Raw genomic sequence first — 19,990 nt, forward strand, 5'->3', positions numbered from 1 at the left:
TGGTGGTAGTGGAGGTAGTAGTAGTAGCGATGGTGGCTGGTATACGCCTTGCGCCGTTTCCCGCGCTGAATTATTGAGACACCACCAGATCGATGTCACAAAAGGAAAACGGCTGTGCGGCTTGAAATGACGGGCTTTCGCGTCGCTCATACATTATGCACGCCGCTTCTGCCCGGTGGCCTGCGCACGTATATTCGTGCGCTAACGTACAAAAAAAAACTAACCCTCCCCTGGCGGAGTTCGCCACCGTGTCGAGAGCCGCCGTCCCTTCTGAGTTTCTCGTGCGATTATGTCGCGTTATTGCCTGTAAAGTGAAAAAAAGAAGCGAGAGACGCGCCGAGGTCAGGACCTCCGTCGGAAGGTCCCTGCCTTCGTTCCGTTCACTGCGCATTCCCAAGTGTAGAGCAACACGATGCGACTGTGCAAATGAGCTATTTTGTAGCGACGTTGCTATTCCGACGTTGTTATTATACCTTATCGCGTATTGCGGTGATCTGAAGCTTAACTTACGAAGAAAATCGTTGGGCTCATTAGTTATTAGTGGAAATAATTTAATTAACCATCGCATTTTTAAAATTTTACAAGATCTCAAAATAGATTGTGTGAGACATTTTCTCCTAATAATAAAATACCAGCACGTGTGAAACTAACATATTTCCAATATATAGATAAAGATTCAATCTTATATCCAATTTTGGACAAAAATATAATGCGGATTTAATGCAGAAAATATAATGCAGAGTTAAACGTGTTCTCGGAAATTTATTGCCACAGTAAATTTTTATGTAGCATTGTATCAAGATATTTTAAACAATTGTTAAAAATATGTAAATTTTAATTCATAAAGGAGCTATCATTATACTTCATCTTATGACGGTAAAATGTTCCAATACTTTGACAAAGACTATAGATCACAAACCGAACCAAAGCAGGCACATACATAACACAACCAAATGAAACAGCTTATGCCACGGTTAGGAAGAGAAATTTGGGAATTATCGATTTTTCATCTAACTCGTTGAACTGTGAGACATAATAAACCATATACGTTAGTACGCACCGTTAGCAGGGGTAACATGTTGCGCAATTTATATACACGGATGTGCCCGATCGATTGGCCTCGTTTGTCACTTCGATAAAAACAACAGAAGAATCTAGTTAGAGTAAATATTGAGACGCAAATGTTCGTATATATAGCGTACTTTTTCCTGACTTAATGGGCAATTACGTAGTTGACCCTTCAGACATTATCTTCTGACATCATCAATTATTACTGTACGTTAATTGCTATTAACAACCGTGTACACATGTACGTTTACGGTTATTAATAATCAGTTAATGAAATGTAACTACTAGCTTCATTCGACCATTTTATTTTATACACTGTCGAATATTATTTCTGCATCGAGAAGAAAAGTTAGATTATAAAATTGTCTATCGCATAAAGCCTTCCATAGGATGACACTGACGTCACTGAATCGATAGTAGCGATTACTCTTCGTAAACTCCGGAGCACGGTAAACAAAGCCTACGCCTTCCAATTTAACGCACACTACTTTTATCTACAATTTTCTTAACCGTGTCGTAGAGTGGACAAAGCAATATCATGTAACATTGCGTTTATCTATCCGATCGAATGTCCGGCTGAAAAGAGGAAAAATGAAAAAAGCAAACATTAACCGCGCATCCGATTGTTCGGACATTATTTCACGAAATAGATAAACAGAGCCTTATATTTATATTGATACACAACGTGCGCATGTACCTTACATTGCAGACCATTCGCACCAACTTCTATTTTGCACAAAGAATTCATCATAAAAATGAATGCGTAAATAGATAATTGGATCCGTCGATTCAATATACTATAGAAATTAAAAAATAACAAGGGAATACAATGCGATGTATGAAATATTTAACACTGAAAATTATCTGTGACGGGCAGTTCCAAAAGCGTGAAGAAGCAATATCTTGTTCAATACAGCAAATTCTATTTAACGTGTCTTTCTCAAAGTTTCGTATTGTCATCGCCCTGCCAAGACCTTTCCGATGTTAAAAATTGAAAGAGCAACGAGGAACGAAAGTGGGATAATACAAAGGTGGAAGTATCGTGCGCTACAAAGTTCTCGAAGGGAGAAACGAGGCAGGACGGAAAGGGTCGAAGCGAAACGAAACGGTTTCTTTGTCCTCCCCTCGCAGCAGTTACATAATTCCATTATTTATAGCCAATATCCAGTAGAGATAGGGGAATGAAAGGAGAAGAACGAGGCTGCGGCTTAGCCTAATTAATTTACGAAGTATCCGCGCGCGTCCAATCGTCTCGATAAAGGAAATAGAATTTCTTGTGTCGCGCTGCCCGACGTGACCTTGCGATCGTATAAAATATTTATCAAATATCTTTCGTTATTAAAAAACTTGATACAAATTATACTGGGCGAGCTGAATGTACGTACCTACGGTAAAAACAAATGTAGCAAAGATGAATGTCGGGAGATTGAACATCGATATGAGTCGAGGTCATTGTACCTCGCACAACCAGCCTGACTTTTAATGCACCTGGCCTGCTCTCCCCTTCGTCCTTTCGAACTACCCCTCATCGCAATTGTGCTGTATCTAGCAATTTTCTCTCCTCCCTACTGAAATACCGCGCCATGACTTCCACCGTGTTTTTTTCGCACAACAATCAATCGCTATGGGTAATCACCGTTGGATCTTGTAAATTTTCGATGAATTTCTGGACTTTTAGAAGCCAAATATGTAAGTCATATCTTTTACACAATGTCTTACACTAAAAAATTGTATGTTGTCTTCTAACAATAAATGTGAAATTTATATAATCATGATTCACTTTGTCATGAACTAATATAAAAAATATTGAATATTGTATAGGCAATAGTTTGATCGTTTCAAATACTCATTACATACTTAAAATATGCAACGTGAATTTTACGCGGAATTGTATTACACATCGAAATCACGTTATATATATGTGGAAAAAGTTGAGTCGCGCTTATGAGTTGCTAAAAAGGCCGAAGCCGGAGGATCGGAGTCTCAAGACGCGCAGCATGCTCCGGAGCTGCTGACTAGGCCGAAGTATTTACCTAGCGGCGAAGGGCGAAGATGGACGCGCACGGGGAAAGGAAGTAAGTGAAAGTTCGTAAGGAAAACTCCAACGAACCAGGCCGCGTTGCTTTTTGATGACTTCGGCGAAGTTCGTCCCGGGACGATGAGGTCTGGGAAAGACTTCGAAACTCGAACGTCGATATGGAAAGTGCGGGAGCCCGGATGTTATGGATTACGCGATCAATCTCGTGCGAAAATGGCGAAAAGTTCGCGGGCCATGAAGCGCGCGAGAAAGAAAGAGAGGACAAAAAAGTTTTGCCGTTTCATTCGCCTGTTCCGACGTCCGTACATCCGTTGCGATCACTTTTTACACCTATTGTGGCAAGATTGATTTCATAAATTCGCAATGAGCTCTACAAGACGAATGATGTGCCGATAGGCTGGTGCTGTATCCGAGGAGGTATCAACTCCGTTATATATATCTAAATATATTGTGCACTGCTTCAATAGAAATTGTGTTGAATATATATTATAGCTATCAGTCATTTAGACAATCGCGTAGGATCATTTAGATAACATTAGAAAATTTCTATAATGGAGATCTTGGTGCTTTTCTCAATCGAGATTTGTTCACAAAAAAAATTTGTGATATGTGTGAAATTAATATTTTAATATAATTTATATGTAAATATATATATATATATATATAATATATGAACTATATAACTATAATCTGTAAATCTGCGTTTGTATATTCTCGTATTAATTCAACAGAATTTCACGTAATCGTAAACAATCTATTATGTCACTTGGCAGTTCAAACGATCAACAGTTTGACTATTCTCATAAATAAGATGAGATGATTCTCGACCAACTTTGACGAGACGTGCGCTCATTTTTCATCAAGCATGACTTATAACGTGATGTTACGATTCTGATCCTCCATCTTCTGTTTTTACGTCTTTCTCAATCAGCACAAGTCCGAAAGAGCGAGTAACGCGTCCCGATCGACAGTTGTCGAAATTTTTCAATGGCAGTTACACATCGTTCGTCTTTAGCGCAGATACGATTCAATCGCAGAACGGTTATTGCGCGTACGCGAAATCGTATTATGTAAAAGGTAATAATACCGAGATACGAATACGATAGAAGTAGATTTTAATGTCCTCAAGGGTGATATTGATACCGCGAAGGTTGAAACAGTGCTCTCTTGAGAATACGACGAAATCTGATCGTGGACGATGTTATCGCGATACGTATATCCGGGGCGGTGATATTATTCATACGCGGTGTGCGTTTATAAAGAAGCCACAGGCCAGGGTAGAGAGATGCGATCGTGGACTCTAGAGCGACCCTCTCCATAGCAACCCGCGAGGAAACCTCTTACCCGGTTTCCCGGTATCAGAGTCCGCGATTAGCGACCCTTTCTACCAACTCGCAGCCCGTATTCGCTACGAAGATCCTTCGCTCCGTGACTCTTCAACAATCTCCGTATTGGCCTTATTACGTTTCTTCCTTTCTCGCCGGTTCTTACCTCTTCTTTGCCTAATGATTCTTTCTATCGCTCACCGAGAGAACTTTCCTTCGTTCGTACTTTATATTTTTCTTTTTTTTTTATCTTGCCATGATACTCGAGTTCTCGTTTTGTGATCTTACATAATCAAGGATAGATTTTTTCGATTCTTTTTTGTGTACAATTGAAATTGCGAGCCTTAGAAAATTGAATATATTGCATATGTATATAGTCTCGAGCTTTTGTATAATCAGAAAGGATCATTCGAAAGTGGGTTGGCCCGTGATTGATCGGCTTTGCGTAAGAAATGAAAAAACGACCGAGTTTCAGTAGGGTAACTGATGGCATCAGCGCGCTTTGCCCCCTTCGCATTGCGCTTTGGCTCTTATATTCGAGCAGGCGCACGCAATCAGCTAGTTATTTTGATAGCTAAAAAGAACCGTGCCATCTGTGTTGTTTCCCGGAGAGAAAGTATACATGAACATACGGTTCGGTACTTGAAACTCGTTTCTGCTTTTATAACATTTATATTCGTACTTGAGCAAGATTACTACTATCATTACATAGCAAATGTTATTTTATAATAATTTTAGTATTGATCGTATTAATAGTAATTATTTAAATAATGTAGATGTTTTTTCGTACAGGAAAAATGAAAAAAAAAATAAAGTTTTATATAATAAACATGAATATTCAATTGTAAACGCTCTATTTAGATAAGACACAATATTAACAATAAATAGTTGTGATATGGTGAATGCTTAATAAGGGGAAGGCCAAAGTTCGAATCCCATTCGTGCCAAGGGGCGTTCTGATATTTTTTTTGTTCGTCCATTGCTTACAATGTAAAAATATCTCTCGTTTTATATTCAAATTTAAACAACTTTTAGAATCAAACTTACACATCAATCGCACGAATATTGAGCAACTTGCACTGTAGCTGCGTTTCAACGTACGCTGCCATTATATTGGCAATAATGAAAATTCGTTCTCCGATTGGCGCATAGAGTATCGCAGCAATACTGCCAATAAAAGCGGAACACAGCCTTCGTAGAACGGATCGCACATTAAACGGCCAACCGATGGCGACCCGTCTCTATCGCCGTTCGCTTACCTCCTACTACGGCGAATAATGCGAGAGAGACGGATCTTTCGCACGATATACCTCGCCACGATCGCACTTCGTTAAAGCCAAGCCCATAGCCAACGACCATTCGTCGTCGCGCCTCATCCCTGATGCAGAAGCGACCGAGCCGAGCCGCTATCCAAATCCGCCATTATCGGAACTCTTGCCGCCTCGGTAGGTACCTACTCGTGAAATCGTCGATGGCAGAAGAGGAAGATAGATAAAGAGAAGAAAAAGAGGGGCATACGTGAACGGAGCAGAGAAAGGGTAGGTAGAGAACGATGGGGGAGGAGGGGTCGGTCGAGAGAGGGACAGATATAGAACCGGCCGTAACGTCGGAAGAGCCGGCAGCAATTTCCGGTGGCTTTTGTGCGCCCTTTAAAAACGCGAACTGCGGATGATGCCCGTAGGAAGGGATGGTATGGCGAGAGAGAGCTCGGCAGAGAGAGTTTCGCGAATGTACGTACGAGTGGTCCTTCTGGACCAACAAATCCCCGAGGCGGAAGGAGAGAGCCAAGTCGAGAGGTTAACTGCGGGTCCCTCCGCGTTCCACGTTCCACCTCCTCTCTATTCGCATGTTTTATTTTGCCTCCTTTCGAGCGATGTTCGTTCGGATTCGAAATGCATCTCCTTACGCTTAAGCACTCGGCAAAGATAAATTTTCGCATGAATAGTGGGATTAAGCCGGATCTCATACGTCGCTCACGGACGTTTCATCTAGCCCCATCAAGGGTTGATTCTCCCTTCGTGAGAGATAACGTCCGACGGTGACCTAATTTCATCGTCGAATCGCATCGTATAATACCTCGAATACCAAATTCTGCGGTATATAAGCTGCGATCCTTTTTATTCGTGCCTCTTTCACCTTTTTAATACAATTTGCTTTTCCCTCCTCTCTCTCTCTCTCTCTTTTGCTTTACGAAAAGAACAACTTGCAACGTCGAGTATTCTGTGCTAATAGATATCGTCCTATCTCATCTCGCAGAACAGACCTAAGACTCGGGGAACGTTTCCCCATTACAGCTTCGATCTAGAACACATCCCCGCCTACTCCCCAAGGATGCGTAGTATGTAAGTGTGTACAATACACGCATATACGCGTCTTTCCCAGAGTTAGAATTCCGGTCCTTAGTACCTTTCGAAGCCCCAGCTTCTCTTCTCTTGTGCGTGCATGTATGTGTATGTGTGTGTCTGTGTGTCCTGGTTTTCTCTTTTTCTTCTTTTTTTCTTTGAGGACCGCAAGCTCGGGAACCCTGGAAACGCGCCCATTTGATTGGCCGAATGTTATGGGGTTCCGTCAATATAGGACGATAGAAAAGGACACCCTAGGAAAAAGACTACGATATCAGGAGAGACGGAGAGTAGAAAGGGAGCTATGAGAAAATGCGTAAGGTGGAAAAGAGATAAAGGAATGGAGAAAGAAGAAAAAAACGAGAGATGTAGCATATCGGCTGCTCCGAGGGTGCGTGGGCTTCCTCGCAAAGGGTGCGTAGCGTTAGGAGAGGGGGGCGCACGTAGGGGATAAGAGGGAGACTTACGAAGGGTAAGAGGAGCGCGGAGGGTGGCGGAAAAGGAGGCGGGGGCAGGCGAGGACAGAAGAGGAGGTGGAGGAGGAGGAAGGGGATAGTGGTCGAGAGGGTGGGTAGTGGGGGATGAAAGGGAGAAAACTAGAGGGTGCGTGTAGGCCTGGAGAATCAGTCGCGGGCGAGCTGCGTTCGGGGTTTTATCTATAGCTCTGTCCCCTCTATTCCTTTTGCTCTCATTGTCGCGCCCGCTCGCTCGCTCGCTCGTGCCCTCCCTGTACGCACACGTGTGGCACACGCCGAACCCCGCGTACCTATACCGGCGAGGCTATACGCGACTACGCGATATATCCGCGGTGTGATCGCTCGCTTCCGCGTGCGGAGAAGAAAATTGAGAAGAGACAAAACGCTGGAATTCGTGTGACGCTGAACTCCTGAACGGTATCGCAAATGCGCTGACAGTACCGATCCGGATATTTGTCGCGTAGCTCGAGATACAACGTGTGCTATCGACGTGTGCTATCTCTCACCTCGCGCAAACTCCTCGTTCCGTTCTGTGATAATTCGTGACGGGTGTCGATCACCGATCGACGATCGCGCGACCTCGTTGTGCGCTCGCGAAGAGCGGAAGTTTACAAAGTTCGCGGGTTCGCGTATCCGCCAGTACCACGACCACCCGGGCTTAATTGTTCACCAATGGTTCATATTCTGGAAGTGGTATCGTCGCGTCGGAACGACCTGCAGATGGTGAGTGCGCTTGCGCGAATAGTTTTAAATCTCCCCGACTACTCTCCTTCGCCCCTACGAGGGGGAGGAGTAGGAAAGCCTCTTGCACGTGTCGCTCGGACGAAGATGTGTGTACACGTTAAACATTCGTCGCGTCGCATCGAGAGCTAAACTGCCGCACGTCCTCCGACGACGGATCGATCGATCGGCGGATCGCGAGACGGGATTAGGCTCGTGAATGTCGGATTTCTTTTCCGGGGTCCGCGATGTTCGTGTGCATCCCGCTCAAACTTGCTCGTGATGCACGCATCAAGATTCAAGTCACGTAGTCGCTTTCGACGTACGATTCGCGTACGCGGAAATGTACGGTGAGATCGTAAAAGCGGAGAGGAGAGGAACGACGACGTGGAAGACGTCGTCTTGACGGGCACGCGTGAAAATGCATATGATACCTCGCGAGTTTACGACCGACGGCCGATTTCCAGGCTTTCCAGCGGATCTCTCCCCCCCTCGTTCTTCCGCCTGTCGATGCGTTATCGCACAGTCCTTTCACGCGCCCAAGTCGTAAAAGATCCTCACGCCCGTGTGTTTACGCGCGACTATTTCTGGCGACCTAACGGGCGACGCGCGCTGTGCGCGGGCGCGGATGTAACGCATACACACCTATCCATATGTCGCGCAGCTTCTACATGCGTAACGTTTACAATAACACCCTCGTCACGCCGGTTTTCCTGCTTCTCTCCCCCTCGCGCTGACCCTATGCATAACGTTAGCAGCAGCGGCGCGTACTGCACGCGAGCGACATACGCGTGAATCGCGCGCGCACACGCCGAGACACGCGAGCAGCTGTTTCGACGCCGCGGGCGTGTCTGCATTCGGTTACTCAGCGGTTTGGGAAGGGGGAAGGAGGAAGGGAGCAGTGGGGCATCGTCCGTCTGATTACTCGTATATTTTTTTTTTATTTTATTTTACAGCCCCCTCCCGCGTCGATTTAAATATTGCAGCGCATTCGCTTTCGAAGAATCTATCGAAACCCCGCGTGCGCTTCTCAGAAATGAATTAACTGGAGCGCGTTCATTAAGTAAAGTGATACTTGCCGATGCACGAGATATATTTCGCGTGTAATTAAAAAGCGCGAAAAATGGAAGAAGATAAGATTAATTGCCGCGCACGATGCGACCGTAGTTGCAATGGGTTACGCACGTAATGCGTTTTGGTTATCGCTCGTGAAAAAGCGACAATTCGAACGACGAAAACATCCGCGAACATATTAGATCTCGTCGCCGACCTGTCCGTCTCGCTCTAGATCGCAGAACTTCATCTCTCGCATATACCGTCTGTGTTTATGGATGCAAAACCATTGGACGATTGTATCGGGAAGTCTCCATTGCCGAAGCACATGACGAGTTCTCACGAGACGCTCACGGGCTGGGTGTTGATGCAGAGGACGTGCATCAATTAATGCGGCGGCACACATGAATGTGCTGGTGCATAACGTTGTCGGTAATGTGGCCCGCCACATGGCCGCGCGGCGCTTTGCACGGCACATCAATCCTAAATCCGGATGCCGGCCCATTGCCAATAATAAACCGGATCGTACGCGCCAGCAGACGACAAACGAATGCCTGGACCAGCATCTGGACACGAATGCAATCCACGACGTGACGTCGATTAAAATTCGTGATGACGAAACTCAAATGTAGAAGGTTTATTGAATTTAAATCGCTTTAATCGTCGCCACCTTTATCCCAACGTAGAGATGACGGTGCTATGCGCTTCGACAAATGCATCTATCGATCATGACAAAATTGGGATTTCGTTGGGATTCTACCTGGACCGATCGTAATTTAAAACAGCGACGCGGGCTTGAAAATCGAAGATTCCGACGATCACGTGCATTGTTAGCTTTTCGCCAACTTCGTGATTCTCTTTGACCTTCTTCCCCCGAGTTGAAATTTCCGTCGAAAATCTGGGCGTTTTCTTGGATCGCGTCTTTCAAGCTCTATAACCATTTCCCAATCTGCGTGATGTCGATTTCTTATGCGCGACGCGAACATTTGCCTCGAGCGGATCATGTAGACGCAATGAAGTTTCGATGTTGTTACGACTGTAACCCGCCAAATGGGCGACGATCGAAGCTCGGAATGGCGGTACGTGACAACGGAACCGCGTCAAAGAGCGCTGTAAACTGTTGGGGGGGGGGGGCAATCGCATCCCGCCGCCTCGCGATTTTCCGAGCGTTTGTCCAGCCGACTGCCACATCCAACGCCCCGACGCTCGCTACCGCAGAGCCGTGAAATAGAGAGGCGTATAACGTTTGACATTTAATGCGCGCCGAAGCATTGGCTTAGATTACAATCGGTGAACGACGAGCGGCCCGGAGGAGGGGCGCGAAAGCTCACTCGACTCGAATGCTCTTTCGGCGGGGGGTATAGTCGGCGCTCAAATATTTGTAGAGCGTTAGGGAAAAAACTGATGGAGCTGAATAAAAAAAAAGAAAAAAAGGAGAGAAATTGAATAGGTGGGAAAGCGAATGCTTTATACCTCGTGCAGGTACAATCGTGTAATCGTGTAAAAAAAATTCGCTGGCCGTATACATCAGAGTATGGTTACGAAACTGCGAAAAAGCACAACGTTCTCCCGTTTCGGGAGAATGCGTTACGTTGCCGCGGCATCACAACCCGGCGATACACACAGTAAAGAGATACAGCGATACGCGTGGCAATCGTTCGATTTCTACTTGCGTCTGAATTTTAGCGCGATGTCCCGGAAAAACACGGCCGACACGACCGCCGTGGAATTGGTTCTCTGAACTTGCGTTTTTATTTAACGTACAACGGCGCAAACGTGATCATCGACGTTCAAAGTGCGCAACATACAAAATGGAAACGTTACATGTTTCCGTTAAAGAAAAAATTTGTCCTGCAACACGTGTGCCTTTAACAATTCGCGAACAAAGACATCGCACACAACAACGCGTATGTACAAAAAAAAAACAATACTGTGACTAAAAACAATTTTTACATCTCTTCTAAATGAATAAAATATTTATAGTTACGCTTCAAAACCATAATTAAGGCTATAGCTTTCAAATTATTTTCAACAGCATTGTAGTCTCTAAGTTTTTTTTATCTATGTAGTATCACACACACACATATCTAGAATAAAATATAAAATAAATTGTATATTTATAAACCAATTCGTCGGAAATGGAAATGTTTCAAATTTCGTAACACACCCAAGTATTCTTTAAAAGGTTATTTTTAATGAACTGATTAATTGACTGATTCTTGTTTCGCGTAATCAGTTATATCCGCATTAATTCGAGTTCGCATGGCCCGAGTGGCGGACATCACCGTTATATGGCACGATGTCCAATCACATTGTTTCCGACAATAAAGCGCGAATCCTATTTATAATCACGTACACGCGAACCGGCAGGCACCGCCGCCGGTCGTGTCGATGTGTCGGGGGTGCAGGTGCACATTTATTTATTTTGCACCAAACAGCAACCTGGGCTTCAATGCGAGTTATCACCGCCGGAGACGCATTGTTTGACCGCGTCAAAAAGTGACGCCAATAACGCGCTAAGCGCGCGATACTGCCGACAAATTCGCACGGAAATTGGACGAAATACGGTATGAACTGAACAATGGAACAGCTCTCTCGCGATCGACCAGCTCTGTCGCGGATTCTAAACGAAACGTACGTTAGAAAAAAGCGCGAATCCATTTCGAGGGGCCAGGTAGCCGGCGACAGACGAAACGGCAAATATCAATTATCGGCGAAATTAATTGCAATTAATTTGTCGATTAGGTGTCGGCCGAGATTTATTTAGATGTAATCTATTTGCTGACAGCTCGTCCTCTTTCCCTCTGCTTTGGTCTCTACCTTTGCGCAGCATCCGACGCGAACACACAGAGAGGCCCGGCATTCGCTCCGAAGCAGTCGACAAATTAACCGTATTAACGGGCACAACCGCGAACGCAGATTTCGCGCAGTTAGCATGCAGTTCCCCACTTGATATCCACGCGAAGGATTATTCAAGTTAACTCGAACCAGACGCTCGCGCGACCGCGCACCCGTACTAATTAGAATAACTGAATTATGTAACGAAAATGTCGAGAGCTCGTAGCCGAACCGTGTCTTCGGTGTGCTTTGACGATTTTCGCGTTCGGTTGATGAAATCATCCGAGATAATATGCACAGAGCCAATTGCGAATTTTAAGAGCTAAGCGACGCAATTGCTTTCCATCAGAGAAAATCAGAGCAAAGTTTGTCAAACTCAATGATCAAGCATCAATGGCATTAGATCACGTTCGAGGATGCGAATACGAGTTTCTACTCGTATACGAATGACGAATATGAATATTTTTCGCGAGACAGATATCAAATATTTGTGGTAGTCTCTTATAGGATCGCGATCGGTATTAACTTGCCATTGGGTAATCAAGTAATGAATACATCGCCGGCAAAGACCGTACGTATATAAATCATGGCGAGGAGAATGCCGGGAGCTACAGGGCGAGCCCTTATCTCCAATCAGTACATTGATTGCGCGCAGGCAGGTCAAATACCGGCAGCGCCACTCGGTAGTTCGGCCCTAGCACGATAGCTTATTCAATTTCCGAAACGGCACATTCACCATTCAATTCGGCGGTTATCAGCCTGCGCCCATCCTCTATCTGGGTTTTGCGTGGCACTCTAGAAAGCCTCGTCTCGAAAGAAGACTCGGTTTATCAATGGGTATAAATTGATACGATCAAGATTCCGGTAGCGAAGGGACCGCTCGGTCCATTATTTTCACGAAAAGCGTCACGCGGATCCTCGAATTTCGATCGCGATTGATACGTTACGCGCGTCCTCCGACGTCATCTCGAATGTACATCAACTCGTCGAAGAAAAGAGTATTCTCCACTACGCGAGAGATATGCTCTGACGTTAATTCGATAAGACGAAGTACTACCGCGAGTACAAGGTGGCATTATCATTCGGAGCATTTGCCGCGCGCGTGGCTATCATTCAGTATCTACCGGGCGGTAGCGAGGCTGCGCACTTTCCCGCAGTGTACATAGATAATCGAGCTTAATTAATTGCTCGTGATGCGCGCTCGGGGCTCAGCAAACACATTTACTTATTACCATCCATCTTGAGCGGTGCCTCTCAAGGGGATCGATTTTCCAAGTGTACGCGGCTGATGACACAAATTGCCAAAGGGTCGACGCTCGATCGTAACGCGATCGTTAAATAGAGGCGCGGCTTTTTTCGTGATCTCTCTCCACGAGAGAGAGAGAGAGAGAGAGAGAGAGCACGACGGCGTTCGGCGTCCCGTTGAAAAAAAAGCGTACTTAATTATCCAGCTTCCTCTGGTAGCGTTCCAAAAAGAACAAGAGTTAATCGCGAACCCAAAACGACTTTTATGCATGAGGCGGCTTGGAACTATCTGTCTTCGTTCGTCCGTTTTGCATATAATGCGTGCGGCGCGTGCGATGTTCCTCTCCGCGTGTGTTAGCTTTAATCTAAAATTCCTTTGCGAGGATAACGCGCGTCGACATATTCAACAAGCGTCGCTGCCAATTAGTACGCAGAAAGTATCAGCTTTCAATTTTAATAACGCTCTTCTCCCGCAACATTCATCACCTTTTCACATCTTCGCATCTTCACACACTCATAAATCGCAAATAGCGACACCATTTTAATAATGAAATAATATAGACTTTCAAACGACAGAGCTAATGTAAACCTCGGAGAGGTAACGGGCGGCAGCGTCGTGGCACATTGCCAATTGACATCACCTCGCCGCTCCAATCGAGTATCTACGACCGGGCGCAACACACAATGAGATTACGCGGTAGTTAATAGTCGGCCACGTTAATCGGCACGTCCCGTCGTCGAAGAACGGTCTATCCGAGCGGAAGTCTCTCTCATCTGATCGTTATTGACTGGTACAGATCCCTTGGGTCGTAAGAGACATTTACACGATACATTCAACGTTAAACTCGTCCGGGGAGACAAGGCGGGAGACGGAGCGTCGTATCTCAGTTCCGGTATCTATACGGACACCAGGTTCCCCTGACAACGAGGCAACAACAAACGCCTAATGGCCAGTTCTCGACTCAAAGTTTAATTTCCTGACCAGCGGACAGTGCTTAAAGTGACCTTCTCCCCTCCCCCCTCTCTCTCCCTCTTTCTCACCACCTCGATCTTCCTCTCCCTCTTTCTCCGTTTCCCCCTCGCTGTCTTGCTTGTCGTCACGACCGCTTTCTCTCCTTCTGTTGTCCCTCGCGCACGCTGGTCTACGGGAATCGCGACCGGACGTACAGCCGCCGCTATGAAATATTAAAGAGTTAATGGCGACCCTCTTCACAGAGTCGCGAGTAATTACCGCCTGACAGTCCGCGTATCGCCTGGATTAATCGATAGCGCGGAGTTTGATCCCTCGAGACGCCGTTAATTGCTCGTACGTTCGAGAGACGTGCAATCTCTCGCGTTTTCCATCCCTTCCACAGACCCTCCAATCTCGCGTTTCCTATCCCTTCGTGACTCGCTCATACGACCACGATGATGCGCGGCGCGGGCGCCGTTAAAAAATTTCTTCCACCGAGGGACTACGGTACGTACAGGCGACGATAGTATGGTTGCGTTATATCGATCACGGAGAAGAGAGCTCCATGAACCCGGAACACTCATGCTCGCTCGTTTGACGTACATGTACATTGTATAACGTCTACGTGATCGTGGCACTGACCCCGACCGTAACGTCGCTTCTCTTTGTGCCCGATATGCATACGCGCAGAAAAAGTTTCGGGGTTGCCGAGCACGTTCTCACCCTGCCGCATGTCGCGCATCTTTCCCTCGTAATTCTTACGTTAGAGTATAATAAAAATAAAAGAAATGGCGCGTCAGAAGACAGATGGTCGTAATGTCCAGTTGTATGCATTAAAAACCAGATTTCTGAGCTTAACGTCTCGTTGCACATTATAATATCATCTTTTTCTAGTCATTCATTCTGTTCATATAGAGTGTATGCGTCCATATGTTAATGGAAATGAAATTTTACAATGGGTAAAATCAGAATAATCAATACAGATAATATCGCGACAGTGATGTATTATTCTTGTTAAATTTTTTTTTATATAACTATACTCGCATATAGCTTCTTTTCTCGTATACAGTTTTCTTTCTCGACATGTGCATACGTTTGCATATTACAAACATTTGAAGGGTAAAATCATGTCACTGGTAAACCGTAAGGTCTTGCAACTCTTTTGCGTCTGTGGCAGTATTCAGTGATCCTCGGAGGAAAATTGGTCAGAGAGAAAGGATCTGCAAGGCCAGCAGTAGGATAATACCACTGTTGGAAGCGGCATTCGCGCCAATGGAGACACGGAAGTGGCGGAAAGTAGGGGGTGGGAAAGAGGTGTATTGTGCAAAGAGTTCAAGACCGAGCGAAGTCGATGGAAGGAATGAAAGCGTACGAGACGCGGACGGAGACGGAACGAGGGGGAGGGAGGGAAGAGACGGGAGGAGTGGAAACTAGGATCGAAGTACGGTTCTGTGTCCCCCACGTCATGAATCATGCATCCTCATCCCCTAGGAGCGAACTGGAACGCGCTGTGGCGGTGCGACCCGTCCGAGAAATAAACAATGTTATTTGTTCGTTGGGATCCCGACCCATCCGCAGCGGTCCAAAGGACTTCTAGCAGGACCGCGGCGGAAGGACGAGTGGCGGGTTCCGTGCTTTCGTAACCCACAACGGTGGGATGAGAAACCCGGCTACTACTCTCTCTCCACCTCGCCCTCTTCGTCCTTTCTCGAGCGCTTCTGTCATTCGTTCCATCTCGTTCGCGAGCCCACGCGAGCGCACACTCTGACAGCCAGAACTGTCAACGGCAGAGGAAGCTCTTGCAACCACTGATGGTGTTTGAACGGGGCCGAAGTGACGCGAAGGACGAGCGCATACATGCCGGACAAATAACGATACTTCCGCTTTCTCGGCAAACTGGATATTCCTGTTCCCCCACACCCTCCTCGCCCTTCATGCCGGTTTCGCGTCCTTCGTCGTCATGGGCTTTCGTGCTTCTTGCTCCACTTCCATCCTCTCAGAAAGGATAAAAGCAGAAATAGAAAGACGAAAGTCCGCGACTGTCTGTAAATATAAGAAATATCATACGAACCAGAAACGCGTCTTATTGCGAGACGACTAACGGTGTCATTTTTATTTCTGTTGCAGATGAACCGTCCTATTCAAGTGAAGCCAGCGGACAGTGAAAACCGCGGAGGTAAGAACAAGCGATTAAACCAATATATATATTTCGATATCGAGAAAATGATTTATCGTTAATTTAATTATTGTATAACGATCGAGGAATATGAAAAAAATTCTCATCAAATTCTACGTGTTACATTAAATTCAGCTAAGCGAATTATTAAAACGAATCGTGACGCTCTCGAAGTAACGTTTCTATTTTTTTTTTGTCCACAATATTTTCCATTCTTACACCAAGTAAAAAGACTCGGTACGTCGCAAGAGATTGTAATCACACACATTTTGGATATTCATGAACGACAGCGAATAATTAAATATCTCACGAACTCATGCTGTGATGAATCAATTGCAAATTAGTTTCACGCTAGAAGTACACCTCTCGTATTGTACGCGAGTATGGGGAAAACAATTTTATTCCGCGCAGTACATGTGCACACGGTGCCTCTAACAGCGTTAGATTCCATATCAATCGTGTGTAAGAGCACTATGTAATAAACTACAGATAATTCGTTGTAATAGTGAGAGCCGCGATAACAAGTTCGTCGTATAAAATTTATACTCGCGCCGGCGGCGCGATAGACTACACGATAAAAAATGTACACCGCGCGCGGGTACCACCCACCCAGCCGTGCGCTGCTGATATTCATCGGCTCGTTCTCTCTACAGAGTTGTCGCGCGCGCGCGGGGCTTCCTTTTCGCGCCCGCGCCGTATCTTCCCCGTGCACATCTTGCGCCAGGAACCAATTTTATTAATTACGCAGAATTTTACAGCTAGCCGTCATGTTGACATTCGCTTATCGCCGCAGTGGCCGCGGGTCATAAATTTTGCGTCACGGTAGGATAAACGGGGCACCCGCGTACGTATGACGAGGCTTCAGATAATCGAGAGACAAATTGCCGATTGACCATCGTTTTTAATGAGTCGTCGCTTGCGCTCGTGCCCGCCTCGCGTTTCCTCCCAATCGCGTGACTGCGCGCCCAACGTTATCTCGCTGATCTAAATACTTTCCCATGTATACAAATACATAATTCGGTCGGTATTATTATTCGAATAAAAAAAAAAACGCACGATCTTTGATGCGGTTACGAGCGTTATAAAATGCTATCTTGCGCGAAAATCTAACGCCCTTTCATTCTTCGTTCATTCATTTCGCGCTCGCGCTCGAAATTCGGCCCATACGTTAATTTCTATAAAGCATCTCGGCAAATATAACTCGTACCATCCATCGGAGCCACGATTTAATTAAAAATATGGTATTTATCTTTGGAGGCGGGTCGTAACCGATCGATACTGTTCCATCCGTTCGGCGAGCGCCATCGTCGAAGCTCCCGGCGTCGCTTCCGATGCATGTAAATAGCAGGGAAGCTCGTCCGGGAATTCCCGAAGGCTAAGAGCCGTTGGGGCCCCCTTCGTTACCATTCGCAAAGTCCGCGCCGCACCGGGGACAGCGTTCCCGACGAGCCGGCAACTACTCCGAAGTCCTTCCTTCCGACGAAGGTGGGCAGGACTCCAACGCAAGGAGCACACGGAGATAAAGGAGGAGAGCGGTGCATATAAGAGAGAGCGAGAAAGAGAAGAGAGAGAGAGAGAGAGGGAGGGAGATACATATAGAAATGCGAAGGAAGAGATCGAGGGAGATCGCGCAGGGCGTTAGACCGGGATACGCGGAAGAAGGCAGCACTAGGTACGGGGGGCGGCGAAGGGGAGTAGATGAGGGGGATCGTAATTCATATGCTAATCTGGAGGAGATGCCATTGTAATCTCCGGTCGCCTGCCTCCGTGCGGCCCCACAAAGCCTCGGCTTGACGCGGATGCAGGAGTGATCCTGAGCACGGTGCCGCTGCGCCGCACCGCTCCCGCCGTTGCTTCTGCGGCGCGGTATATACCTATGTAGACGCTGTATCCACGTAGTCGCAGAGAGTTCAATCAGGGAGGTTACTGAACTTCGACAACACCGTCGAGCCGCCTCCACCCTCATCGGCATCGCCGATATCTATCCTCCGTCGCGTACGATCGTACAAGATGGTTTCCGCCGCTTCATCTTCTCGCGCGTCTCTCACTCTCTTTGTCCACCCCCTAATCGCCTCATCCTTAACAACCATCCCGGCGTGATCTTTATAATCCTTCATGACCGCTGACATGATCCCTCATCGGGTTCTCCTCGACGCGGGAAGGAAATGTTAATGGCATCATGTTATTTGTTGAGATAACGCATAGGACCGTGGCAAATCCACGGTCGCGTAATTACCGATCCCAATGTTACGCGTAATTATCTTAAGAATGTCAAGACCGGTCTGCCTCATCTGATCATCAACGTCCGTCGGAATTAAACTATCTCGAAGACGTATTACGTTTTAGTAACCTCCGGCATTTGATCGCCTCTCGCAATTAACGATATTATGGGATTAACTGCCCGGTAACAATCGGCCCACGCATTTAGGTCACTCGAATACGCCCGTCAGCGCACACTAACTCGTTTTTCGCTTTAATCCATATATAAATTTTATCTTGATCGCGTAAATGGATTCTAAGAATTTCATCTTGATTCGAAAATGAATTTAAATCGAATTGAATCACTTTAAGTTGCCCCAAGTAGGTCGAATATGTCATAATCGTAATTTCTTGTCGATTTCACAAACTGTCAAGTGAAAAACATAGTATTCTTAGTAAGCAAAATCGACGTAACTTGCACACAATTCCTATTAAAAAAAGAAAAGGCTCTACCACTTTATTTTCATAAAATGATAGTTTGAGATAGCGACGCCTATAATCGCTCCTCTCTTCCATCGAGAACGGTCGCATTGTTCCAAGGGATTCCTTCGCCTTTTTCCACGTTAATGACTGCCCTTTACGCCTGCGTTTCGCAGTCCCCGACATGCGGCTTAATTACATCATTTTATGGATTTCCTTCTGTAACGACTGGCAGTCGAACGACGACTCCGCAAAGTAACGTCCTATTAGCGGCACAAAAGATAAATCAGGCTTTAATTACGAGACGATGCGACGCTAGAACATTCGACTGCGGAAATAGCGGATTGTTCCGCTGTATCGCTTCTCATATCGCGCGTCCTGCCCTCGGGAGACTTATATACGCGCGAGATACCGCGCAAAATGTTTGTGCAATAAATCCGTCCGCAAATTTTACGACAAACAGTCCAAAAGATATTTCATGCTGAATTTGACTTTATCTTAAATCCTTGCTAACGTTTATAGATTTACCGTGTCGAAATGCGCGAACAATGGCCGTTCATAAACGCACTATCTTTCGCAATATCGGCTCAGAATTTTACGACCGTAACTCGACACGAGCTATGCACTTATCCTTTCCGGTTCTTATCGCGGTGGTGTATCATCGGAGATGCGTTTACCTCGAAAGGATTTTCAGCGAAAACCATTCGAGATTCCCGACGAAGCTCCTTCCCGAAACATTTTTCACGCACGTCGATGGTAAGACTCTCCGCGCGCGCGATAGTAGCAGCCGAAGCAGCCGGAATTAAGTTTACAGCGACGAGAACAGATTTGAGAAATGCGTATCTCGCGCGGAAGTTGGCCCGCGCCAACTCAGGGTCGGTCGAAGTTTCTACGACTGGATAAGGGTGGGTGCTGCTGTACCGGAGCTAGTTGAGCAAGTAGATAAGTTTCGATCCCTCAGCGAGCCACCTTGCTCCCACCGCCATCACTCGCCCTACCGCTACCTCTTCGTCGTAGATAAACGTATCCTGGAATATCGGGTTGGGGAAAAGGGGTGGGCCCACGGCCGCCTTCTCGC

The 19,990-nt window shown here is 46.1% G+C and overlaps 1 protein-coding gene across 29 annotated transcripts in view; it reads left to right on the forward strand.

The window, feature by feature from the left end:
• The window catches only part of LOC105201456 (CUGBP Elav-like family member 4), a 574,742-nt gene that overhangs the window by 479,258 nt on the left and 75,494 nt on the right, over nt 1-19,990 (forward strand). For 24 of the 29 annotated variants that reach the window (XM_039448049.1, XM_039448052.1, XM_039448055.1 and 21 more), the window contains one exon: nt 16,185-16,233. In XM_039448049.1, the coding sequence (XP_039303983.1) occupies nt 16,185-16,233 (49 nt within the window). Of the gene's footprint in view, nt 1-7,375; nt 7,973-16,184; nt 16,234-19,990 lie in introns of those variants that run through there. The other 5 variants (XM_026135298.2, XM_026135287.2, XM_039448063.1 and 2 more) reach the window with 5 other exon arrangements.

Source organism: Solenopsis invicta, chromosome 4, assembly GCF_016802725.1.
Source record: "Solenopsis invicta isolate M01_SB chromosome 4, UNIL_Sinv_3.0, whole genome shotgun sequence".
NCBI lineage: Eukaryota > Metazoa > Arthropoda > Insecta > Hymenoptera > Formicidae > Solenopsis > Solenopsis invicta.